The sequence below is a fragment of the Cynoglossus semilaevis genome, chromosome 2 (genome assembly GCF_000523025.1).
Source record: "Cynoglossus semilaevis isolate Cse_v1.0 chromosome 2, Cse_v1.0, whole genome shotgun sequence".
Taxonomy (NCBI): Eukaryota; Metazoa; Chordata; class Actinopteri; order Pleuronectiformes; family Cynoglossidae; genus Cynoglossus; species Cynoglossus semilaevis.
In genome coordinates, this window is record NC_024308.1 from 7,895,089 (window position 1) to 7,915,438 (window position 20,350).

At 40.2% G+C, this 20,350-nt stretch overlaps 1 protein-coding gene across 2 annotated transcripts in view; it reads left to right on the forward strand.

Moving 5' to 3' along the window:
* LOC103396327 (contactin-associated protein-like 4) overlaps window positions 1-20,350 on the forward strand; it is an 83,821-nt gene that overhangs the window by 32,443 nt on the left and 31,028 nt on the right. For both annotated transcript variants that reach the window (XM_025064745.1, XM_008334371.3), the window contains 7 exons: window positions 2,888-3,081; window positions 7,188-7,335; window positions 7,608-7,811; window positions 16,641-16,816; window positions 16,992-17,137; window positions 18,607-18,875; window positions 19,295-19,444. In XM_025064745.1, coding sequence (XP_024920513.1) covers window positions 2,888-3,081; window positions 7,188-7,335; window positions 7,608-7,811; window positions 16,641-16,816; window positions 16,992-17,137; window positions 18,607-18,875; window positions 19,295-19,444 — 1,287 coding nt within the window. The remainder of the gene's footprint in view (window positions 1-2,887; window positions 3,082-7,187; window positions 7,336-7,607; window positions 7,812-16,640; window positions 16,817-16,991; window positions 17,138-18,606; window positions 18,876-19,294; window positions 19,445-20,350) is intronic.

The window sequence follows — 20,350 nt, forward strand, 5'->3', positions numbered from 1 at the left end:
AGTGAAGACAGTGTTGTATCATAAATTCAGAGAGTCTGAATGCGTTTGTCTGACTGTAATGCATTCAGACACATTACTGACATTTACTGATGAAAAGCACAGGACACTGTGCATGAGCACAACTGTGACTGTAAACAATGGAAATGTCAAGACAAAAAAACAAAACAACCGCAGAGAGGAAGGTGCTGGAGTGTGGACTTCCTCTGGGGTTTATCTTTTTCTTTCGAGATTTTACGAACCCAGTTGTGTATTTATGTGGTATGACATACACAACTGCAGCATGGACAGAGCAACACTGATGCATTCAGGTGACTCAAGTCAATTTTATTGGAGTAGCCCAAATAACAAAACACATTTGTCTCAATTGAAATGAAAATTAGAATTGAAATTAAAGTTATCTTCTTCCTGAAAAACAAAAACATACAACAGGGAAAATGTTGGAATGAATATATTGTGCAGTCAATGGATTAATGGATGGAATTGTCTTGGAGATTTTTGGACTGAGGAGCTCAGGTCCAAATTCATACGTTATTTCATTCAGGTGTTCAGGACTGCAGCTCAGGCTGGAGTCTGAAACCTTGCACTTGTGTAATAGTGGTGCAGTGATAATTGGCATGTCCAGCTGAGCTGCTGACCTGAATTTGTTCCTCAGTTTCCTCCGTGAGTGACAGAGAGCCGTCGGTGTGTCATTAAAGACAACAGTGAGATTCCAGTGACACCTGCAGCTGTGCACGATCAAATTTGTCATTTTTACCCAAAAGCTATTATTTTACAGACCTAATAATGAGCCAGTGCAAATACATTAAGATTTGGACTTTTCACGTTGTTCACTTTGTCTTTTTCTTTTGGTCGACAGTCGAATCCCCCCTCCCCCCCGAATCACCCCAGCAGCTCTCAGCCCTCCACTTGTCTAATTCTGCTTTTCAGAATCTCTCTCACTCACTCTTGCTCTCTCCTTCATCTCTGATCTTGACTCCTCTCCACTCCCTCTCACGGCTAATGAGGAAAGGTCAGTATGTCTCCTCCGTCCTGTTGTGCTGTCAGTGTCCATGTCTGTTACTGAGGAACCTATGAGCCCTGGCTGCTGCACTAACGAGCAGCAAAGTCAACGCTGCAACGGCAGGAGGAGAGAGAACGACCTGAACCACAGTTGGTTTAACACATGGTCCACCGCAGTCTGACAGCAGCAAATCAGGGAACAGACCGCATTTGTAATGGTTACTTGGTTTATCAGTGTGTTGCTGTGAATACTCCCAGTGAAAATTGAAAATAATAATAAGCTTTTGCTCCTCATCATCTCAGATACATTTGTTCTGTCGGGAACATACCTTATATCACTTGTGTCAAACTCAAGGCCTGGGGGCCAAATGCGGCCTGCCAGATCAATTTGTATGGCCCACGTGAGTCCATACAGCAGAGTATACAGAGTTTCTTAACCTGATAAAAACTTTTTTACACAGAAATTTGTAACTTGAATAAAAAAAAAACAATTGCACAAACATATATATATATATATATATATGTATATATATATATATATGTATACTATAAAGTTGAATCACTACCCCAACATATAACGTATATATAAAGTAGGTTCACATTATATGAGCTAGTATATATTTTACATTTTCAATGTAGCTGTGGCGAATTCCTTTAGCCTGGTCATTGGACTAAGAGCTCCCAAGCCAAGAATAAGTGTGAGCTCTTCTATTCTATTCTAAACGAAGGTTTTTGATATTTTGAATAATTTAATAAAATTGAATTTACCACAGTTTGCTTTTGAAATGTTACAACACCAATTCAAACTGGAAAATAATTAATGTAACTTAGATTCCAGTGTTTAGTGTTAGCTATGAGGTGCTGGGGTTACGGCCTTTTCTTTATTCATATCAAATATTGTTCAGTGCTTTATCTCTAGCTTTAATATGTATTTTTGACAAAGAATACATTTGACACAGGCTGCAAAGGTTTACTATTCAGACTGAGAGCAGCTCTGTGCACACAGATCTGAGTCTCACACAGATATTAAAGGCCAAAAGCCCAGAGTTATCTTTCTGGGTCGCAAATCCTTTTTAACCTCCTAGAACCAGCAAAGTGAGTGGGAAAGTGGGAGATCAGAGAGAGATGTGAGAGTGTTTGAATCTTCTTCGAAGAAGATAGGTTGCTGTCGCTCCCTGATGTGCTGGAGAGAAGTAAACAGAGCAGCCTTACATTTCTGAAACCCTACAGTCGCATCATGATCACAACACATCCTCCCACAGCTCAGATATGAACTGTTAATAGGCTAAATTATGAACACATGGACGGTTAATTCTCTGATGACCTGGCTCTTTGACCCCAGCTGCAGCAGCAGCAAACAAACTGCTTCCCAGAAAAGTGAAAATGTCTCCCTGGAGAACAGGCCAATTCTGCAAATCTCTGCTGAAAAGCAAATACTCTGGTGTGGTTAATGCTGCTGTGTTACACACTCGGGGTTTTAAATAATTCAAATCCACTCACTTTCCATGCCTTCTCCTGTTAGTGGTATCATAAAATATCTCTGACGTCTTCGAAATGAAGTTTGGGGGTCATAAAAAAAAGCTTAAATACCACCCTGGTGCTTTGCAGTTTAACTGGATTTCCCCAAAGTGTTTTTGACTTGATATATTCCACTTAAGGTCTTTAATAATGAGGATTCATTTTTTATCATAATGAAACTCGGGGAAAGACTTTGACATTGTGCAGAGTTTGAAAGCTTTGAGCACATCCCCAAATCCCTGTCACAGCTTAAATCAAAGCTACAATGAGACAAACTTTGTATTTGTGTTGTGTTTTCATTCAACAACTCGCAGGGATTTTCCAGAATTTTTTCTCACTCTTCTGATCTGGATCTGCGTCCTCTCTGCAGGAGCCGGAGGTTGGTCTCCCCTGGTCTCAGACAGATACCAGTGGTTGGAGGTGGATTTGGAGAGACGGACCCAAATCACAGCTGTTGCCACACAGGGACGGTACGGCAGCTCTGATTGGCTGACAGGTTACCTGCTGATGTTCAGCGACACGGGACACAACTGGAGGCAGCACCGACAGGAGGACAGCTTAGGGGTGAATATTCCGCAAATATTATTATGTATATTGTGTCATCTATAACAATTGGTATGTGATTCAAATGCACCATTTTAACTTTGATCTGTTAATTAAAGATAGACCTTTTTCTGTCTTCACTTTCACACACTGACCAAAGCCCCAGAAAAATGCCCCTTTTCCACTGTTTCTGAACGCTTCTTTCTGGATTGTTATCAGTTTTTTCCTCTAAAGTGTTACTAAGTGTTTGAGTCCATGACCTTTTCAAGACGACGTTTGCTGACATTATGGGTTTGAAGTAACAATATTTTTGAATTGATTTCGAATTAGGTTTTTCTGACTGGAACCGGGGGAACGTTCTTTCTGTGTTTTCAAGTCAAATCAAGGTTACTTGTATAGTTTGAATTTACAAAACACATTTTTCTCTTTGCAGTTTTAAAATTAGAATTGGGTTACTTGTATAGTTTGAATTTACAAAATACATTTTTCTCAATGGACTGTGCAGTTTTAAAATTATAATTGAAGTGAAAATATCTGTACAACAAGCTGAGAAATTGAGGAATATATATATATACAGTCATTGTTATGCTGAGTTTATATTAACAATACAAAGTAGAGCAGTAAAAGCTTCACAAATAATATTAAAAACCAAATTAAATCACACACTGAGCAGCATGTTGACAACACTGGAGAGAAACATCTCCCCGCCTCCATCGTCTGCCTTTGAATTTTCTGATTGCTATTGGATTTTCAAATCTAATTTTTTACACATAGTCTACAGTTATATTGTAGTTTATTGTAGATTATATAGTAGAGTCATAGACCCCAACATTTATATTAGTAAAAAAGCTGCATCGCCATCTCTAGCAAATGGTTGCTGTACTTTTCAGAGATGGTTTTATGACAGCGTCTCTTGCTATTGTTACTGTTTGACTGAAGGAGTAACTTGACTGTTGCATGCAAGTAGCTCAAATAACGGTCCCACGTACAGGAAGTTGTGGTGGTGTGGGTGGAGCTGCCCAGTGTGGCGGTCAGGATTATTCCATTGACCCAACACAGTTGTTTACCACCTCACTTTATAACTGACGTATTTAATGATACAAGTCCAACACAGCTGGGCGTGGACTGCAGCTTAAATCTGTGCTTCACTCAAGTTAAACTCATTCTGGCTGCAGTCTTATAATTTATACTAACAGTGGGGACTGGTTCAGCCTGCAGCAGCGAGCCCCGCTCACGATCAGCCTTTCACTCTTCATTAAAAATGGATGGAACAATGTAAGGAACCTGGGCAGGGTTGTGTTGCCTGCATGGAGCTGCTGTCAAAGAGTTTAACCTCTGCTGACAGGAGGCTGGTTTTATTGCTAGAAAGAAAGTCTGCCGCAGCCTCCACCATAGAGAAGAAAAGAAATCACGGCTTTGATTACAACGGCAGCGGCGTCCGTCAACAAGCTCGGGGAAAGTCGCTGAGTGAACACTTGCCAGCTCATTCACTGCCAGCCAGTCCTGATAAGTGTCAGCTCAGTGCCTGACATGTAAATGTGAGAACGCTGTCAGAAACATACATGCTGGGATTCAAATGTGCAGTTGGGATGCTTGGAGCTCTCCAAATACAAAATAGGTAACAGCTCGCAGTTCACGCAGCAGTGCAGAGTCTGCACAGCCAAATGTGTCCCCCTGGTGTTTACTCCTTCTCCTAAATCAGTATTCAACAGTTCTTTTTTTTGTGAGTTTTTTTAAACTATTGCTTGTCTCCTCTTTCACTGGAAGCCGACAGGATGACTGATCACCAGCTACTGTTTGTCAGAAGGACGGGAAGTCATGCAGACCTCGGTAGATTGAACAACATTAGACATGCTTCAGAGGCATTCAGGCATCCTTTCCCTTGTCTTCTTTAAAGCAGACAGTGCAGACTTTTTGTTGTAGTTTTAGCCTCGAAAGCAGATTTTGACAGAATTCGATTTTCTCCTGGTGAAAGGTATAGGAACTTCACAAATCCTGAGAGTGGACACTAAAAAGGGAGACAGGGTGGTTGCAAACCAAAAACTGATTTTAAATTTATTTACACTCAATATAAAAGGCAGTGAAGATTAACGTGTGGTCTTGATTAAAGCTTTATGCGTTTTACAGTACAGTGTAGTTGAACAGTAGGAAGGTTTTTACACCTGCTAATGCTGCAGATTCTGCATTAGCTAAATAAAAAATGGAAGGTTAGACACTGTAAAACTGAAGTTCTTTCCTGCTTTTCCTGACGTCTCTTCAGTGAGATCAGAGACAATATGTTCCTACGTCTATTTAAAGACTCATCAGATAATGTCTCCATATGTTTAGACACACGCTCACTGACTGCTGTTAGATAAACTGCCAGAGACTAAATCTGTAATTCTTACACCACAGGAAGAATGTTGTCACGGCACGTCTTCAGCTTTAGATGGGTTTTTGACAGTTTGGTTTTTAAACAGCAGTGGTTTAACTCTAAGTCTTTCTATGATCATTTGAAGTGTAATTTTTCATAAACACTGGGCAGGTTGGATGAAACAAATACGATTTTATCAATTGAAAAATTTGTTTGAAATGAAATGTTTCACATCTGTCACTTACTTAAAGGTCTTTTTAAAGGTAAAAAGACAACTCCTTACTCCAAGTCCTTGTTATTTTCTCTTTCCTGTCCTTTTCAAATTCAATTTAAATTCTTTAAAATCTTTTTTTTTTTTTTTGAAAAAAAAATCTTTCAATTCATGACACCTTATTGGCATAAATGTCAGGCGAGGGTTATTTCCACAGTGTCAAGGATTCATGGTTTAATAATGAAACAGGATGTGGGTGGGGGGCAGCCCAGCTTGTCAAAGGCTCGTCATATTGTAAAAATAAGCTCTGGTAAGTAAATGAGACACCAGTCTCCTTGACACTCAACTAAAGGAAAACTTCTGCCTTTTGTTCAGGTTGATGCTCTGCTGCCTCCTAAAGAGTAAAGATTTAAAAACCTGTTTCCTTGATGCCTAAATTAAACGTTGTAACACGCTCTGAGCCCAGCAGGACTCCTCGTACGCCTGTCTAACTGCTGGCCACATACCTTCTCCACATGGGCAAAGCTTTCTAAAGAATGGCTTTATGTAACCATGGCAACAGTTAAATGATAAATGAGACATGCCGGACAATGAACGGCGGTACAGCTGCATAGATTTGAGCACGGCAGGTTCTGTTTACCTTTAAATGCTAACAGAGCGTTTGTGTTGTATAGATCAGTTCCACAGTCGCACACAGGTGAAGGACTAGTATGGGTGGACCTGCCCAGTACTGGGGCGGGATTATTATAATCACCCCGTTTTTGATGTCACACTATGCCAGGTAAAAAATATTGTAAGTAAGTAACTGAAACTGGAACTTAAGGATTAGGCTCAACAGAGACTAAAATATTCAATCTAAAATAATACGCAGTAAGGTTGATTTTAACTGACATGGTCACATCACTAAAATAAACTGTAAGTGCAGAGGACGGGACACGACTTCTCCCAAATGTAAAGGCAAATATTGTTCTGTATGGAATTTTTACTTTACTGCCTGAAAAACTCAGTGGAAAAACTCACGGGCTGCTGATTTAGGCAGCAAAACCTATTAGTCTTTGAAGAGAGGCTTGGTCAGAAGAAAATGGGCCACAGAGTTATTGATTACAGATAGGGAGAGGGGGAACAGAGAGATTATTAGCAGCCTTAAGATCAATGTCCTCTTAGAGCCAGAGGTTTGGAAAAAAACAACCAAAAAAAACCCCAAAACAAACAGAAAGTCTCTCCGTGCCCTTCCCTCCCTGCACTTCATTCAGAAAATATCCACAAAAAATAATTTGTACATGTTCCTTTCATGATCATTTTTATCCCACTGTTCATTTTTCCATTTTACACCATTTTTGTGAAGCCAAATGAAAAGCGTGAGGCCCGTGATCAGAACATTCTAGGCTTTTTGTGAAGCCAAATGAAAAGCGTGATCAGAACATTCTAGGTGAACATCCTGTAGCTCTCATGTCTTTGATTACAATCCAAAAAGAACTAATTACTACAGATCCCATGTTCCCACAGGTGTTCACTCTTGCGGATTAAACAAATTGACAAGCGCGTCCCTCTCTGTCTCCGCAGGCGTTTGCAGGTAACAGTAACGCCGACACTGTGGTCCAGTATAAACTGGAGCAGCTGGTCATAGCTCGATACCTCCGACTGATCCCTCTGGACTGGAACCCCACTGGGAGAATTGGACTCAGACTGGAAATATATGGATGTCAATACAGTAGGTTTACTCTCTGTGTGGTTGTGGCTTTAACTTTAGGTCTGAACATTCTCAGCTTTCCTCTCTTCCTTTGCTCTGATATCAGAATTGTTTACTTTTCTGTGTTTAAAGCGGTTTGACTTTATCTTGTGCAGAAAAAAATGTCTTATTGTATTCAAAATAAGCTGCATTAAAAAGAAAAAGCAGCATTCCTATTTTATTCAAAAAATATTCTTTTCTGAGTTTGTGAATATGTTCCAGCTTGTCATGCTGCCGATTTCTTCCCTCTTCAGCCTCTGATGTGGCGAACTTTGATGGCAGCAGCAGTCTGCTCTTCAGGCTGAGTGTCAGGCCGAGCTGGACATCGACACAGATGATCTCTCTGAAGTTCAAGACCATGAAGAATTCTGGAACGCTGCTCCATGCAGAGGGAGCAGGAGATCACAGCCTCACCCTGGTGCTGGAGAAAGGACAGCTGCTGCTCTACCACCAACAAGGTAGAAAGTTGTTCCAAAGTCAAATAATCTAAACAGTAGACTTCCTCTTAGGTCAGAGAGAAAGAATACAGAGATGTTTTCCCGTGGATTGATTTTATTTATCAAATGTGGTCAACATGAGAAACAGTTTCTTGAAAGGATGAATTTCTCAAACTAGAGCTATATTTTCACCCCGTAGAGATAAAAAGGCTTATGGTCAAACTAAAGTCCAAAAATGTCTTTATTTGTGAACAACAAAGGCAGTTGTTGAGGCAGTTCAGTTTAAATAGTCCTGGCAGGACTATGTTGTTTGGCAAGTTTTTTGGCACCACAAAACTCTTCTACTGCCCAGACACATTAAAAGACTGTTGTCCACTGTATCAAGTTTTAACCAACAGGGGGTTTTACCAGATGGGTGGAATCCACTGATTATTTTGCCTTAATGATTGATATTAATTACAAAAACACCAAAGAAAGATGCTACAAATATAACAAAATTACAAATTATATATAATATTGTGAAACGCAAAATATTATATGTTGTCATGGCACCAAAACTTAACCTAGTGGTTCCCAAAGTGGGGGGTGCCCCCCCCCCTTGCTGGGGGGACCAATTCATTGTCAAATTGACTTTAAAAATAAATTCTGTCTGAGTCATAAGGTTTTCTTGAAGGATTTGCACCATTGAGTAAGTGTTTCCTTTGTGGCTCAAACTCAGGACTTTCAAGTCAACTGGAATTTGATTTAAAAAAAAAGTTTAATGTTGTCTTTAACACCGGTCAATCAGCTCTTTTCCACTGTTCGTCCGATCTTCATTCATTTCCATGTGTGTAAATAACAGCCAAATGGCTGAAGAGACCCACGTGCTGGAGTAAACGTTCGCCCGAACTCCAGAGTTTCCACCATTCTCTCTCACGATGAGCAATTTAATATTCAGCACATTCTCTTGCACACAATGAAATGGAAGCAGCTCCGAGTTTCGCTTCCGTCCATCTGCTGCTCTGTTTGTGCAATTGTCAGAAGTGATTTAAAAAATTGCTGTTGATCCAGTTTTGAGAAGCTCAGGAGAAATATGTTCCTCTGACTTCATCCTGTTGAGCCTCACTTCATTTTTGTTCTTGTTTGTCCATATGTCCCAGACAATAATTCAGAGTATATTATCAAGACCGCCAGAATCTGCTGCGTTTTAGCCCCATGATATTTCAGGTCGTGCAGGTAGTGGACTGTTAGATGTCATTTTCAGGGACAGATGTTTACTCCTGATTTCTTTTGGCACCATTTCCCTCTGTAAACTCCCTCCTCTTCTTTCCTCCTCACGGGGTCTCTGGTGGTTTGACCTTCTCTCTTTTACTCTCTCTCTTTTAATCAGTGATGGATGTTGGTGACATGTGTTAATGCTGAACTCTGTGGAGCAGCACGCTGTAGCATGATCAATGGGCCCTGGCTGCACAGATTGAAACGCTGTTTTTGTTCCTCCATCGGTGTGTATGTGTGTAAGGCTGAGAGATAAAGAGAGAGGGAGAGAGAGGTGTTAAACCGTTGTTGTCAAATTGCCAACCCATTGCATTATCACCATATGGCAGACCTCTCTGTGTCTCTGCCATCTGGCTTCTTCACTACTCTGCCGCTCTGCTTAACAACCAAAAGTTGTTTTTTGTGAGATGAAGGCTTTTTCTGCAGTTCTGAAACTATCAGCTTTCAGGATTTGGGAAGAATTTTTTAAACAGCATTCTGAATAGTTTTTGTCGTTTTTTTTTGTTTTTTTTTAAGAGAGTATTCTGAATAGTTTTTGTCGTTTTTTTTGTTTTGTTTTTAAGAGAGAAAAAAAAACTTAATTTCCAATTCAGTTAATTTTAATGTTGGGTGGAATCATTTAAATTTTGTGTTATCATGCCAAAACTGTCAGCTGACGCAAAATAGCAATACTTAATAACACTAGTTTCCATTAAGTACTGCAGGTAATATATGTACAAGTAATGATATTATATTTCATTTATGGCTGTTCAAAGAGAAAACAACTGATTTTTTCTTATTATTATTGGCTTGACCTGCTTTAGATTATGAGCAGAGAAATTAAAACAAGAATATGTCACATTTAGAAACTTTCAGGAATTTTCATTTCACACTGTTTGAGTTTTCTTACCATCATTTTGGTAGAGTTTAAATATCATGGTGGTGTTTACTCCACCTGCTGCTGAATGTCATTTTCCTGACATTGGGAAGTCTCATTAAGGCACTGCTCACTTTTGCATATTTTCCTCTGAACTTTATGTGCATGTATTAAAGAAAATACTTTGGCCCTACCAATTTAAATGTATTAAGATTAGAAACAGCCTGCAGCAGTAAAAGTGAGAAGCAAAGTAACTGCAGGGTTGAATTTAGAAGGGCAGAGTTTTTGTCTCGCTGAAACACAATCTTAAACTGGAAAAAGTACAATAAACTGTGGAGAATCATTAGTTTCCTTATCTGATGTTATTAACAACCTCATCGCTACCGCCTTCAATTCTTCACACTTTTACCGAAACTCTGTCGCGTCTGCCCGCCTCCAAAATCCTATGACAAATAAACAGAATATGTCCTAAATCCATGTATTTGTTGAGAGGAGAGTATCAACACTCTGGTGATATTGCCTACTGTCTGTCAGCTGTGGAGAGGTGTCATCTGTGAAAGCCATCAGTGTGACATAAGCTCCCCGAGTGATGCCTCTTGCATCTCCCTTGTAGACTTGAGCTGATAGGCAGCAGTGGCCCAGAGGAATCTGGGTGGCTGGCTACAGAAATAAACAGCCCTGCAGGAGCAGACATTAGTCTGAGATAATCCAGCAATGAGGGCAAAACTGGGGAAAATGCTCGCTGCCAATCACAGCGTTGTCACTGTGGACCTCTCTCTCTCTCTCTCTTTTTTTTCTGTTTTCCTCTTTCTTTTTGACCCTATTTTTCTGCATTTTTTCCCATTGTTTCTTATCACACCCTGTCCAATATGTCACCCAACCTGTGCTCCCCCTGTAATTTTTTTGGAGACAGTTTCTTTGCTGTTTTCAGCTGCACAGTCTGTATTTTTCCCTCCTGTCTCTCACACCCTCTCTCCTTTCACCACAGAGCTGTCTCTGCTTCTTTCCGTCCCTGGAGTTTGCAGTCTGTAGACAGGCTAATTTAGATCAATGGCTTGTGGCATTCACCCTGAGCCACAGCCTGCTGCTCCACTGTCAGAGCAGCAGAGAGGTGTGGAGAGGTTAAAAAGAAATATTTAAGACGTACTATCTGCAAAGCAGTTTACAAGATGCCGTCTAAAACGTGTAATAATTAACCAGTCACGTTGGCAGCGGGGTCCTGTTGGTGGTGAGCCCCGGTGTCACAGTGATGGATGTCGCCTCATGACTATCGTGAGCTGGCTCAGACACAGAGAAGCTGCAGAACGATAACACCACGTGACAAGGACACGGACTGCTCCTAAACATGTAAACATAAAGATTGTAGACACAGCAGATGTACCTGACGTGATTTTTTTTTATTACAACAAGCAACATTCATTAGCATAATAATAAAAGCCTTACTAGAAGAGTACAACGGACTGGCCGATGCACAGGCGAACAGACAGGCGGACAAACCCCATCCTGTCTGACTAAAGGCGTCCAAGCAGTTGAATTAAATTGGCTGGCTCATTAAGATGAATGTCCGCTCCCCCATACGCCGTGATTCCCTTTCTGCTTTACATTTATCAACGTGTCAGCGTCTCATAATGAAGTCCACTGCTCCGTGATTCAGTTCAATCCCAAACTGTCAGCAGCAGGCTGTAGTACACAGCAGTAAACACACAGTACTCTGATTCAGTGCACACTGGACAAATGGTGTTAAGTGTTGCTGCCTAAATTACAAAAAGCACCAAAGTGAGACATTTAGTAGAAACTGCTGGATGAATGGAACCTCCACCTTCTCTTACTGTTATAGACACCAGAAGAATTTGACTTGTTCTAATGGTGCAATGAAATCGAATGACATGAATTTATAAGAAAGTGGAATAGGAAAACCAAGATATGACATCATTTAAGCTGTCAAATGATTAATTATTAAGCTAAGTTTAATTACAATTAAATAAGATTAATTAACCTTTTTGTGGTGATTTTGTAAAGACACTGCTCTGCTCTGACCAGTTCATCTTTAATGCCACTTAAAAGGACAACCATGACTCTCTGGAGTCAATTATCCGCTTTTACAGCAGAAAAAAAACCCCAAAAAACAGCCTGTCGTGGGTGATAACTAATGGTAACTTGCATTTGCCGTCACTGATTCTGCTTAGTCCACAATGAGCCTGTGCGAGTTTCACAATCCGTGCTGCAGCCTCCTGCTGTTAAATGGGATGCTTACTGCTGAGTTTTGTAGTCAAAAGAAAAATGAGCCGACGTTTCAAAACTAAAAGGAGAAGGCTGAGAGAAATGTAGGAAGTTGTTTTCTGTATATATTTCATTGTGGTTATTAAAGATGGGTCAAAACAAAAGAGAGAGGAGGAAACAACAAAATATTTAGTATAGTATATTTAGTTTAGTATTTTAGAGTTTTGTTACTGTATCATCTGGGTTTCTGAGGATCTGTAGATTAAAGAGGCCTTGGTCATAAATACAGGTTTTTAAAACGTGAATTGTGTTTCTACACAGTCTAACGTGTGTTGTCATGTGATAAAACTGTCATTAGGAAACATTATGATTGTCTTAAATGGCTGTTGGTGGCGCTTTGGCCCAGAGGCAATGTCTCTGTCATTGGTGTTGAACCCCAGGGTTCACCTCCTGGGTTAGGGCGGTTGGTACCTTCCAGTGGACTCACCACCCACGGGAAGGTTTGGGGGGTTGGTACGGTGCAGTGTGATTTGGGTGGCAACTGCTGCCCCCGCGACCTGGTAACGGATAAGTGGCTGAAAATGGATGGATGGATAAATGGCTATTGATAAAATGGATGGATGGATGGATAAATGGCTATTGACCACTTCTCGGCATGGGCCAGATCTGCCTGTTCTCTAGGGTGCCACCTGCTGGATGGGCATTTGCTACAAAAAAAAAAGCATTCCCAGCAGATGCTCTTGCCCCATGACTGGTGGGAGGTGCTCCAGCTCCCTCTGTAATCCTGGATTTGAGCCGTTGGGGTTCACTGGCCACTTCCTTTAAATCCTTGTACATTAATACATACTATATTGTATCACTTGACAGGCTGAAAATACAGTAAGTGACCCTTGTAATGACCCTGGAGGGGAGTGCTGTATAGGAGTGTGGAAGCAGCTGAGGCAGAAATGATTCCAGACCTGTAAAGTAGTGTCCAGACATCTTCACCAGACTTTCATCTCTCTCTTTCTCTCTCTCTCTCTCTCTCATCCATTTCTAGGTCTAGCATTTTTCTTTAGTGTAACAATCTGATCATATGTTATTGTCAGCAGTGTTTTCTTTACGAAGCAAAAACAAGGCTCGGCTAAACTGATTGCCCTGACTTAACCTGTTTCTGAAAATCAAATACTTAGAAATAAGATTTAAAAAAAGTAATTAAATAGCTTGTTACAGTTATAAATAAACATATTTTTTTTCAATTTGTTCTCCTTATTAATCACTATACTACAATTTGAATAACTTCCCTTCTTTCCATCATTCTATTTACTTACACTTTACTCAACTTCATGCACATTTCATGTCGACGATTCGTCTCTGCTGTCTCTCAGAATTTCAAACCCTATTAACTAAATAATTTATATATATATATATATTTAATAAACTAAGACTATCATTGATTTTCAAGTCTTGGTTCTCCTCTAACAACCTCTCAGTTGAAGTAACTCTTCGACTTTCCTCACACGTTTAGTGTGAGTCCAAAATGCAGCCTCTCATCTTTTGTAGAGACAATCAACTGGTTATTTTTCCCCTGCTTGCTTTTCTCATTTGACTACGTCCTTTTGTGATTAATTTTTTTAATTTATCTTTCACGCATTAATCACTCGCTGGGCTGGCTTCATAAGATTTATCATATCTTTCAAAGGCACATGAACCTTCTAGGACGATCAAATCTGCTCAACAGCTGTTCACGGTTTTACCTCAAGTGGGTCAAGGTTGAAGCGGAGGAAAGATGAGGACCTGTTAAGTTTTTGAAACTGTGGAATGAGAACTTTTCTGTTCTTCTGCCCTGTGTCTGTTTGAGGTCTCATCAGAACGCACATTCATATTTGTCATTAACTCGGTGAGTGAGCAGCCATTTCCTTATTTCTCTCTGGCTTTTCAAAGTCTTGGTTAATAACTATGATGCATTTTGAGTGAAAGGAACTTTACTAGCAATGTCAAAAATGAACTTTTTGATGATTTCAAACAACATGTGGCGCTTTGGCCCAGAGGCAATGTCTCTGTCATTGGTGTGGAACCCCAGGGTTCACCTCCTGGGCAAGTTCGAATCCCGGTTAGGGCGGTTGGTACCTTCCAGTGGACTCACCACCCGCAGGAAGGTTTGGTACGGTGCAATGTGATTTGGGTGGCGACTGCTGCCCCCGCGACCCGGTAACGGATAAGCGGATGAAAATGGATGGATGGATGGATCTCAGTACTAATCCAATTTAATGCTGTATTATTATTAATATATATTTTTACATTCTCTTAATTCCCCACGGCTGAGAATTGTTTCAGGGCAAGGCGTTATTTAATCAGGATGTGACGCTGAAACAATTATCACAGACTGTATCCTGTTAAGATCTGTCACTGTCATCCTTCATAAACACATTTGGGACTTGAGCAGAGACATGTTCTGGCAGACACAACCTGATTAGGTGACGTTACCTGGAGGAGACATCTGGGAAAGAACAGTTAACTCCTGGAAAGTACGAATCTGTGAAAACTGTTTAATCTTCCGCTCAAAGAAATTTAGTGTCAGTCAGTTCATGGACAGCTCAACCACATTGTACCTAAAGGCGAGTTTTTCTAGCTGGTAAAGCCAACCAGGTATTTTTCCTGTTTGATTTAAAAAGGAAAAAAATAAAGTGATTTGGTAAAACCTGGGTAAATGCTTGAGGATAAAATGTAAATTAACCACAAAGACTGGGGACTGCACATCACTGCAGGTTTTAAACAAGACAATCTGAAATTGTATTCTTGTTTTAATTAAATCATTTCATTTATATGGCACAAAATCACAGACAGACCTTGTCTTCATGTGCTGAAGACCATCATCAGCCAATCAATTTAGGCAAGGAATTCCCTGCCAAAACCCTGGAAATTGCAGAGTGATCTCAGTTCAGTCCTGAGGAATTAGATTTTCCATAACCACTGAAAATAGGACACATCAAGAAAATGAATAAGGCATAAAAGAAAAGTTAACAAAGTAAGTATTAAGGAAGGAAGTAAAGAAAAAAGATGGGAAGAACATCAAACAAGAAAAAGAAGAAAAGAAGAAAAGAAAGAAAGAAAGAACAAAGAAATGCATGATTGCAATAAAGAAACAAAGAAAGAATAAAAAAATGAATGAAAGGAAGAAAAACTAAGGAACAAAGGAAGGAAAGAAAGAAGAGGGTGATTGGGATGAAACTAGAAGGGAGTTAAGACCAAATGACATTAAGAGAGACAGAAGTAAAAAAAAAAAGACATTAATTGGAAAATAAAGTGAGAAATAATACAGCAGACCATCTACATCTTAATTTCCTGCCAACTGTTGAAGGATGCAGTGTTAGGTCTGTCTGTTTCCTCTTCCTGCTGTCTGCTGTGGGGTTAATCAGTGTGATCACACCTCACCTGTGTCTCTGTGATTAGTCTCACTGGTGTCACCTGGTGCTCTGGGTATACAGTGATCCCTTGCTATAACGCGGTTTACTTTTCACGGTTTCGCTACTTCACGGATTTGCATCGTGCATTGTGTTCTGCATTCTGATTGGCTAAAAAGTCACTCCGCTTCAGCAGTGAAATAAAGCTGAGTCACTATTTGTCCGACTGTACAGGTAATTTGTATTTTTTTCATAATCATTTTTAATTTTCTCCCGTTCACGGTGGGCGGTGCTAATCTCCGCAATTTGAAGCCTTCTGTTCACGTTGATGATTAAAATTATTATTTGACAGTACATTACAGAAGTTATTTGTTGAAACGTTTCTAAAGTACTTTTATTTTACTTTATTTGTGAAACAAATGGTTGAGACTGTAAAATGGTTTGTTCGTTCTTTCTCTTCTTTTTTAAGTAGTATTTAATTGTAAAAAAAATAAAGATTTCTACTTCACGGATTTTGCCTATCACGGGTTCTTTTTGGAACGTAACCCCCGCGAAAAACAAGGGTTTACTGTATATACCTCTCTCATTTTTTGTGGCCAGGAGTTTGGAGACGATGATGCTTGTAGTTGATACCTTGGTCCTGTGAGTTTTTGCACTTTGAATAAACCTGCTGCACCTGAAGAGAGTCTGCCTGTGCTTCCTCCCCTGCCAAACCATAACGTGCAGCCTTGGATTCCCCGTCTCCACCTGTCAAAGTCACGTCTTGCCATTAATTATGCCATTTTGCAGCATCATCATTTATCAGGCTCTGGTTTGCTCCCCTCCAGCACACAGAAGTGTTCCCTCTAATGAGTGGCCTGACTGACCTGCTCCCTGTGTGAAGCCAAGATAAAAAAAAACCCTCCCTCTGACCAGGCCATTTTTCAAGACTGCCTTTTGATTTTCTCAAGAACGTTTGTCCTTGTATGAAACGGATAAAAGAGTACAGACCACTGATGACCCCTGAGTGTTTTAAGATAGTAGTACCTCTAAATAAATCATGACCTGAAAATGTATTGTATTTCTAAAAATATAATAATCTTCATGAGGAAAAAAAAAACAGATCAATGATTTTCTTTATCTTGACTTGTCCTTCAGGTATGGGTTCCTCCCTGGGGGGCCAGCTTCTTGTTTCCTTGGGGAGCCTGTTGGATGACCAACACTGGCACACTGTAAAACTGGAGCAGCTCAGCACTCATCTGAACCTGACTGTGGACAAAAACACTCAGCAGGTTCATATACCAGCTGAGCTCAGCCAATGGGATATTCACCAGGTGAAAACTGGAGAACACAGTTGCTGAGCAATATTGTCCTAGTCATTGTACTTTGATGAAGAGGGTACCAACTGAATGTTTGTTGTCACTCTGGGAAAATACATAATACAGCAAATATACACGTTTTACAGATTGACACACTGTTTTTTTTTTACACTATACCTTTTGCCTGCAGCTGAGTGTGGGAGCGGTCCAGAGCCATGGACTACAGAGACCCATCCGGTCCAACAGGAGTTTTAAGGGATGTTTGGAAAACCTGTTGTATAATGACCTGAGCCTGGTAAACCTGGCCAAACAGAACAACCACCAGGTCACCGTCATCTGGAGTTCCTACACGTCTGTCTGTCTGTCTATATATCTATAAATATAGACAATTTCTTTCCATAATTTCAAATTTAATTTTTTTCCTTAGCGGTTCTTGAGGAATAAGAAATAAAGTAATGCAACAATGTGCAGTTGATGAAATCGTTGAATTGTATTTCATTTTCACTCTGTGTCGCAGGTAGTACTCTGACTCAGCAGACTTGTTTCTGCCACAGTGCTCAAATTCTATAATTTTGTTATTGACGCCTACAAGCAAACCACCACAACAACAACAGCACTCGGTGAATACCTAATTAAGCTGCGCTGGGCCACCACTCACTTGACAGTGTGAACGTGACGCTGCTCTCACAGAGAGTTGCTGCCTTTCCTCTTCAGACGAGAGCAATTAGGGACTGTTTTTAAACTGTTTATCCAGAGCTGCTGACCTTCAGGTTGGGAGTAATGACACGTTGTTCACTCAGAGTCCATTTTTTAATTACTTACGTTTTCTATACAAAGATACAGGTTTCTGTCATTAGCATATATTTTATACACGTTTTAATGTTGAATCTAAAATAAGTTCAGTATATCTTGTCTGTTAAACATAGTTATTTTCTTACAGGTTTTACTCCCAGAATTAGGTAAAAAAGGAGCATCAACATAAGGCTCAGTTGTTTTACACTGTGTGTGGTTGACTGGCCTGCCTGTTGTCCAGATTCTCTCTCTGTTCTGACCTTAACTGTCGTCATTTATCCAGTTGTATATAGGTTGATGTTTGACGAATATAAATTATTCTTGCGATTTTATTCACCTGATAAATAAAGGTTCAAATTAATCACTGAATTATATTGTTGAGGTTCTGGAGATGAAGGAAAGGAACAAAATAAAAAGATCTGTGAAAATAAAAACTCGAGTAAATTTTGCAGAGAAGGAGACGACGGAGAAGAAATCAGCATTTCCTGCTTTTTATTATTAACCGGAGCAAAGTTGTATTTGTCACAGATTAGTTCAGCGACTCTCAGTGTGCAGAGTGTGAGTACTGATAAAGTTAAACCAAATTTGATTTCAACAAAGAGAAACCATTTCCACCGTGACCAAAAAGTTAATCTCCCACAGAAGAAGTTGGGATGTGAAGTAATGAAAGTGTCCAGAGCACAGCACAGAAGATCTTAGTGCTGTCAGTGTTTGTATGTGACTCGACCCAAGTTGACAGTTTTACAGTAATTTAACTTAATAAGGACACGATATTTGATACAATTAAAATGACAGGTCCTGTTGATGCTCCAGGAATTCAAATTAAATCTCTGGTGAATACAGGTGCAAACAGAGTTTAAATGCTCAGCAAATGTCAGTATGGTAATACAAGTGTGGTGCTGATAAGACCTCAGTGACATCAAGTTACAGCCAGTCAGCGTCTGCTACTGTTAAATATTCATGTTTTATCATCTCTGTTATAATCGCATCTCCCTCGCCCTCCCTCTCTCTCAGGGCAATGTGACCTTTTCCTGTGCCGAGCCAGTGTCGGTCGCTGTGACGTTCACCGACTCCCAGAGCTTCCTGCAGCTGCCTGCACTGACATCCTGGTCATCAGGGGTTGTCACCGTAACGTTGCAGTTTAGGACGTGGAACCAAGCCGGATTGCTCTTGACTTTTGCCCTCCCTCAGCAGGAGACCAGTGTCTGGTTATACCTGAGCGAGGCCAGACTTCGCCTGCAGATCAGGAAAGCCGGCAGGGCCGCTCTGGAGCTCAGTGCAGGTAGGAGTTCTTCTGCATTTGCAATTCTCATGTTTATCCATCATTTTTATCAGTATTGAACCACACACTACCTCTTTAATACAGATTAAAGTATATGATTACTTTCTGACACTTTTTAAGTCTGAGCGCATACGAGGTCCATGAGAATGCTGACCCAGTCTGATCCAGACTCCACAGGCATCCAAAGTAGCCATGGACCATAAAGTTAATGATGCACTGACTGTTACCCTGATGATCGGGGTTGTTTTCATGGTTACGTTGATTGTAGACCTTGGTTACAGTACCTCAGGCTGTAAAGTCTTATTTTGATTTTTACAGTGATGTATTAGTACTGCAGTATTTCAGTTCGAATATCATTATAAAATATATAGTTCAGAAACACAAACACTAATGAAGGTCATGACTCTTGTTGTTTAAAGGCTCAGGTCTGAATGACGGTCAGTGGCACTCAGTGGAGATGACCTCCAAAAACGACTGCCTGAGCATCAAAGTAGACAAGGATGAAGGAGCGACGGCTCACAGCAGCTTCCCCCTCCCTCTGACTGCTGAGAGCCAGCTCTTCCTTGGTGGTAAGAAGACAGTGTTGCATCAGCTCGAAGGGTTTTATTTTTTTGTCTATTATAAAATAGGTTGATATGAAGTTTTTTTTGTTTGTTTGTTTGTTTTTTTAAGTAAGGATAAAAAACTGCTCACATGGACTCTGGGACTGGTTAAAATTCATGAATGTACTCAGGTGATAATTATCATCTCCAGATCAGTTTTGTGTGTTTATTGTCCCAGGGAGGAGGATGAAGTCATAAAGCTGCTTAAGTCTCTCCCTCCCAAATCCGTCCTCCTTTCTTTGAGCCAATCTCGCTGCTCTGCCTCCAGTCACCTTCATTTTCAAACTTTTTTCAGCCTCCTGCTTTTTTAATTTGCACGCCCCCCCCCCCCCGTTCTAGTCACACTTGTGTTCTCTCACATACAAATGAAATCATAATTTATGCAGCAGAAAAAGAAATTTAGCCGTGTCACAGCTCTGCCTGTTTGTCTGTGAAGAAGAGTCAAATCCTAATTCTTCTCAGAGTAATGCTGCTTTTATTAATCCATTACTTTTTTTTTTTTTTTTTTTTTTTGCACTTTTTGACCTTTTTGTTTCAGACAACTTCTCCCAGTATTGGAAGAATCAAATCGAAGGTGGTGGTAACTCACAATTAGACAATCTGCCACATCGGTAACAGATCCCTCCGGGCTCCTTCATTGGTCTTGTCAAGTCTAATTCATCACTGGGTCACGGCTGTTTAGGGAGGACCAACAACAGATTAATCTGTGGAGGCTGTTTGTGTTAGCTTATTCGCTCTGGTTGTAGGTTCATACAGCCGTATTTAGTTTAAACAAGCGATCTTACATATTTCAGCACTTCACTCAACCTAGGAATAAAAACTGTATCTTTCAAAATAAATATTTTTGCAACATAAGAGAAAGAGTTCATCATG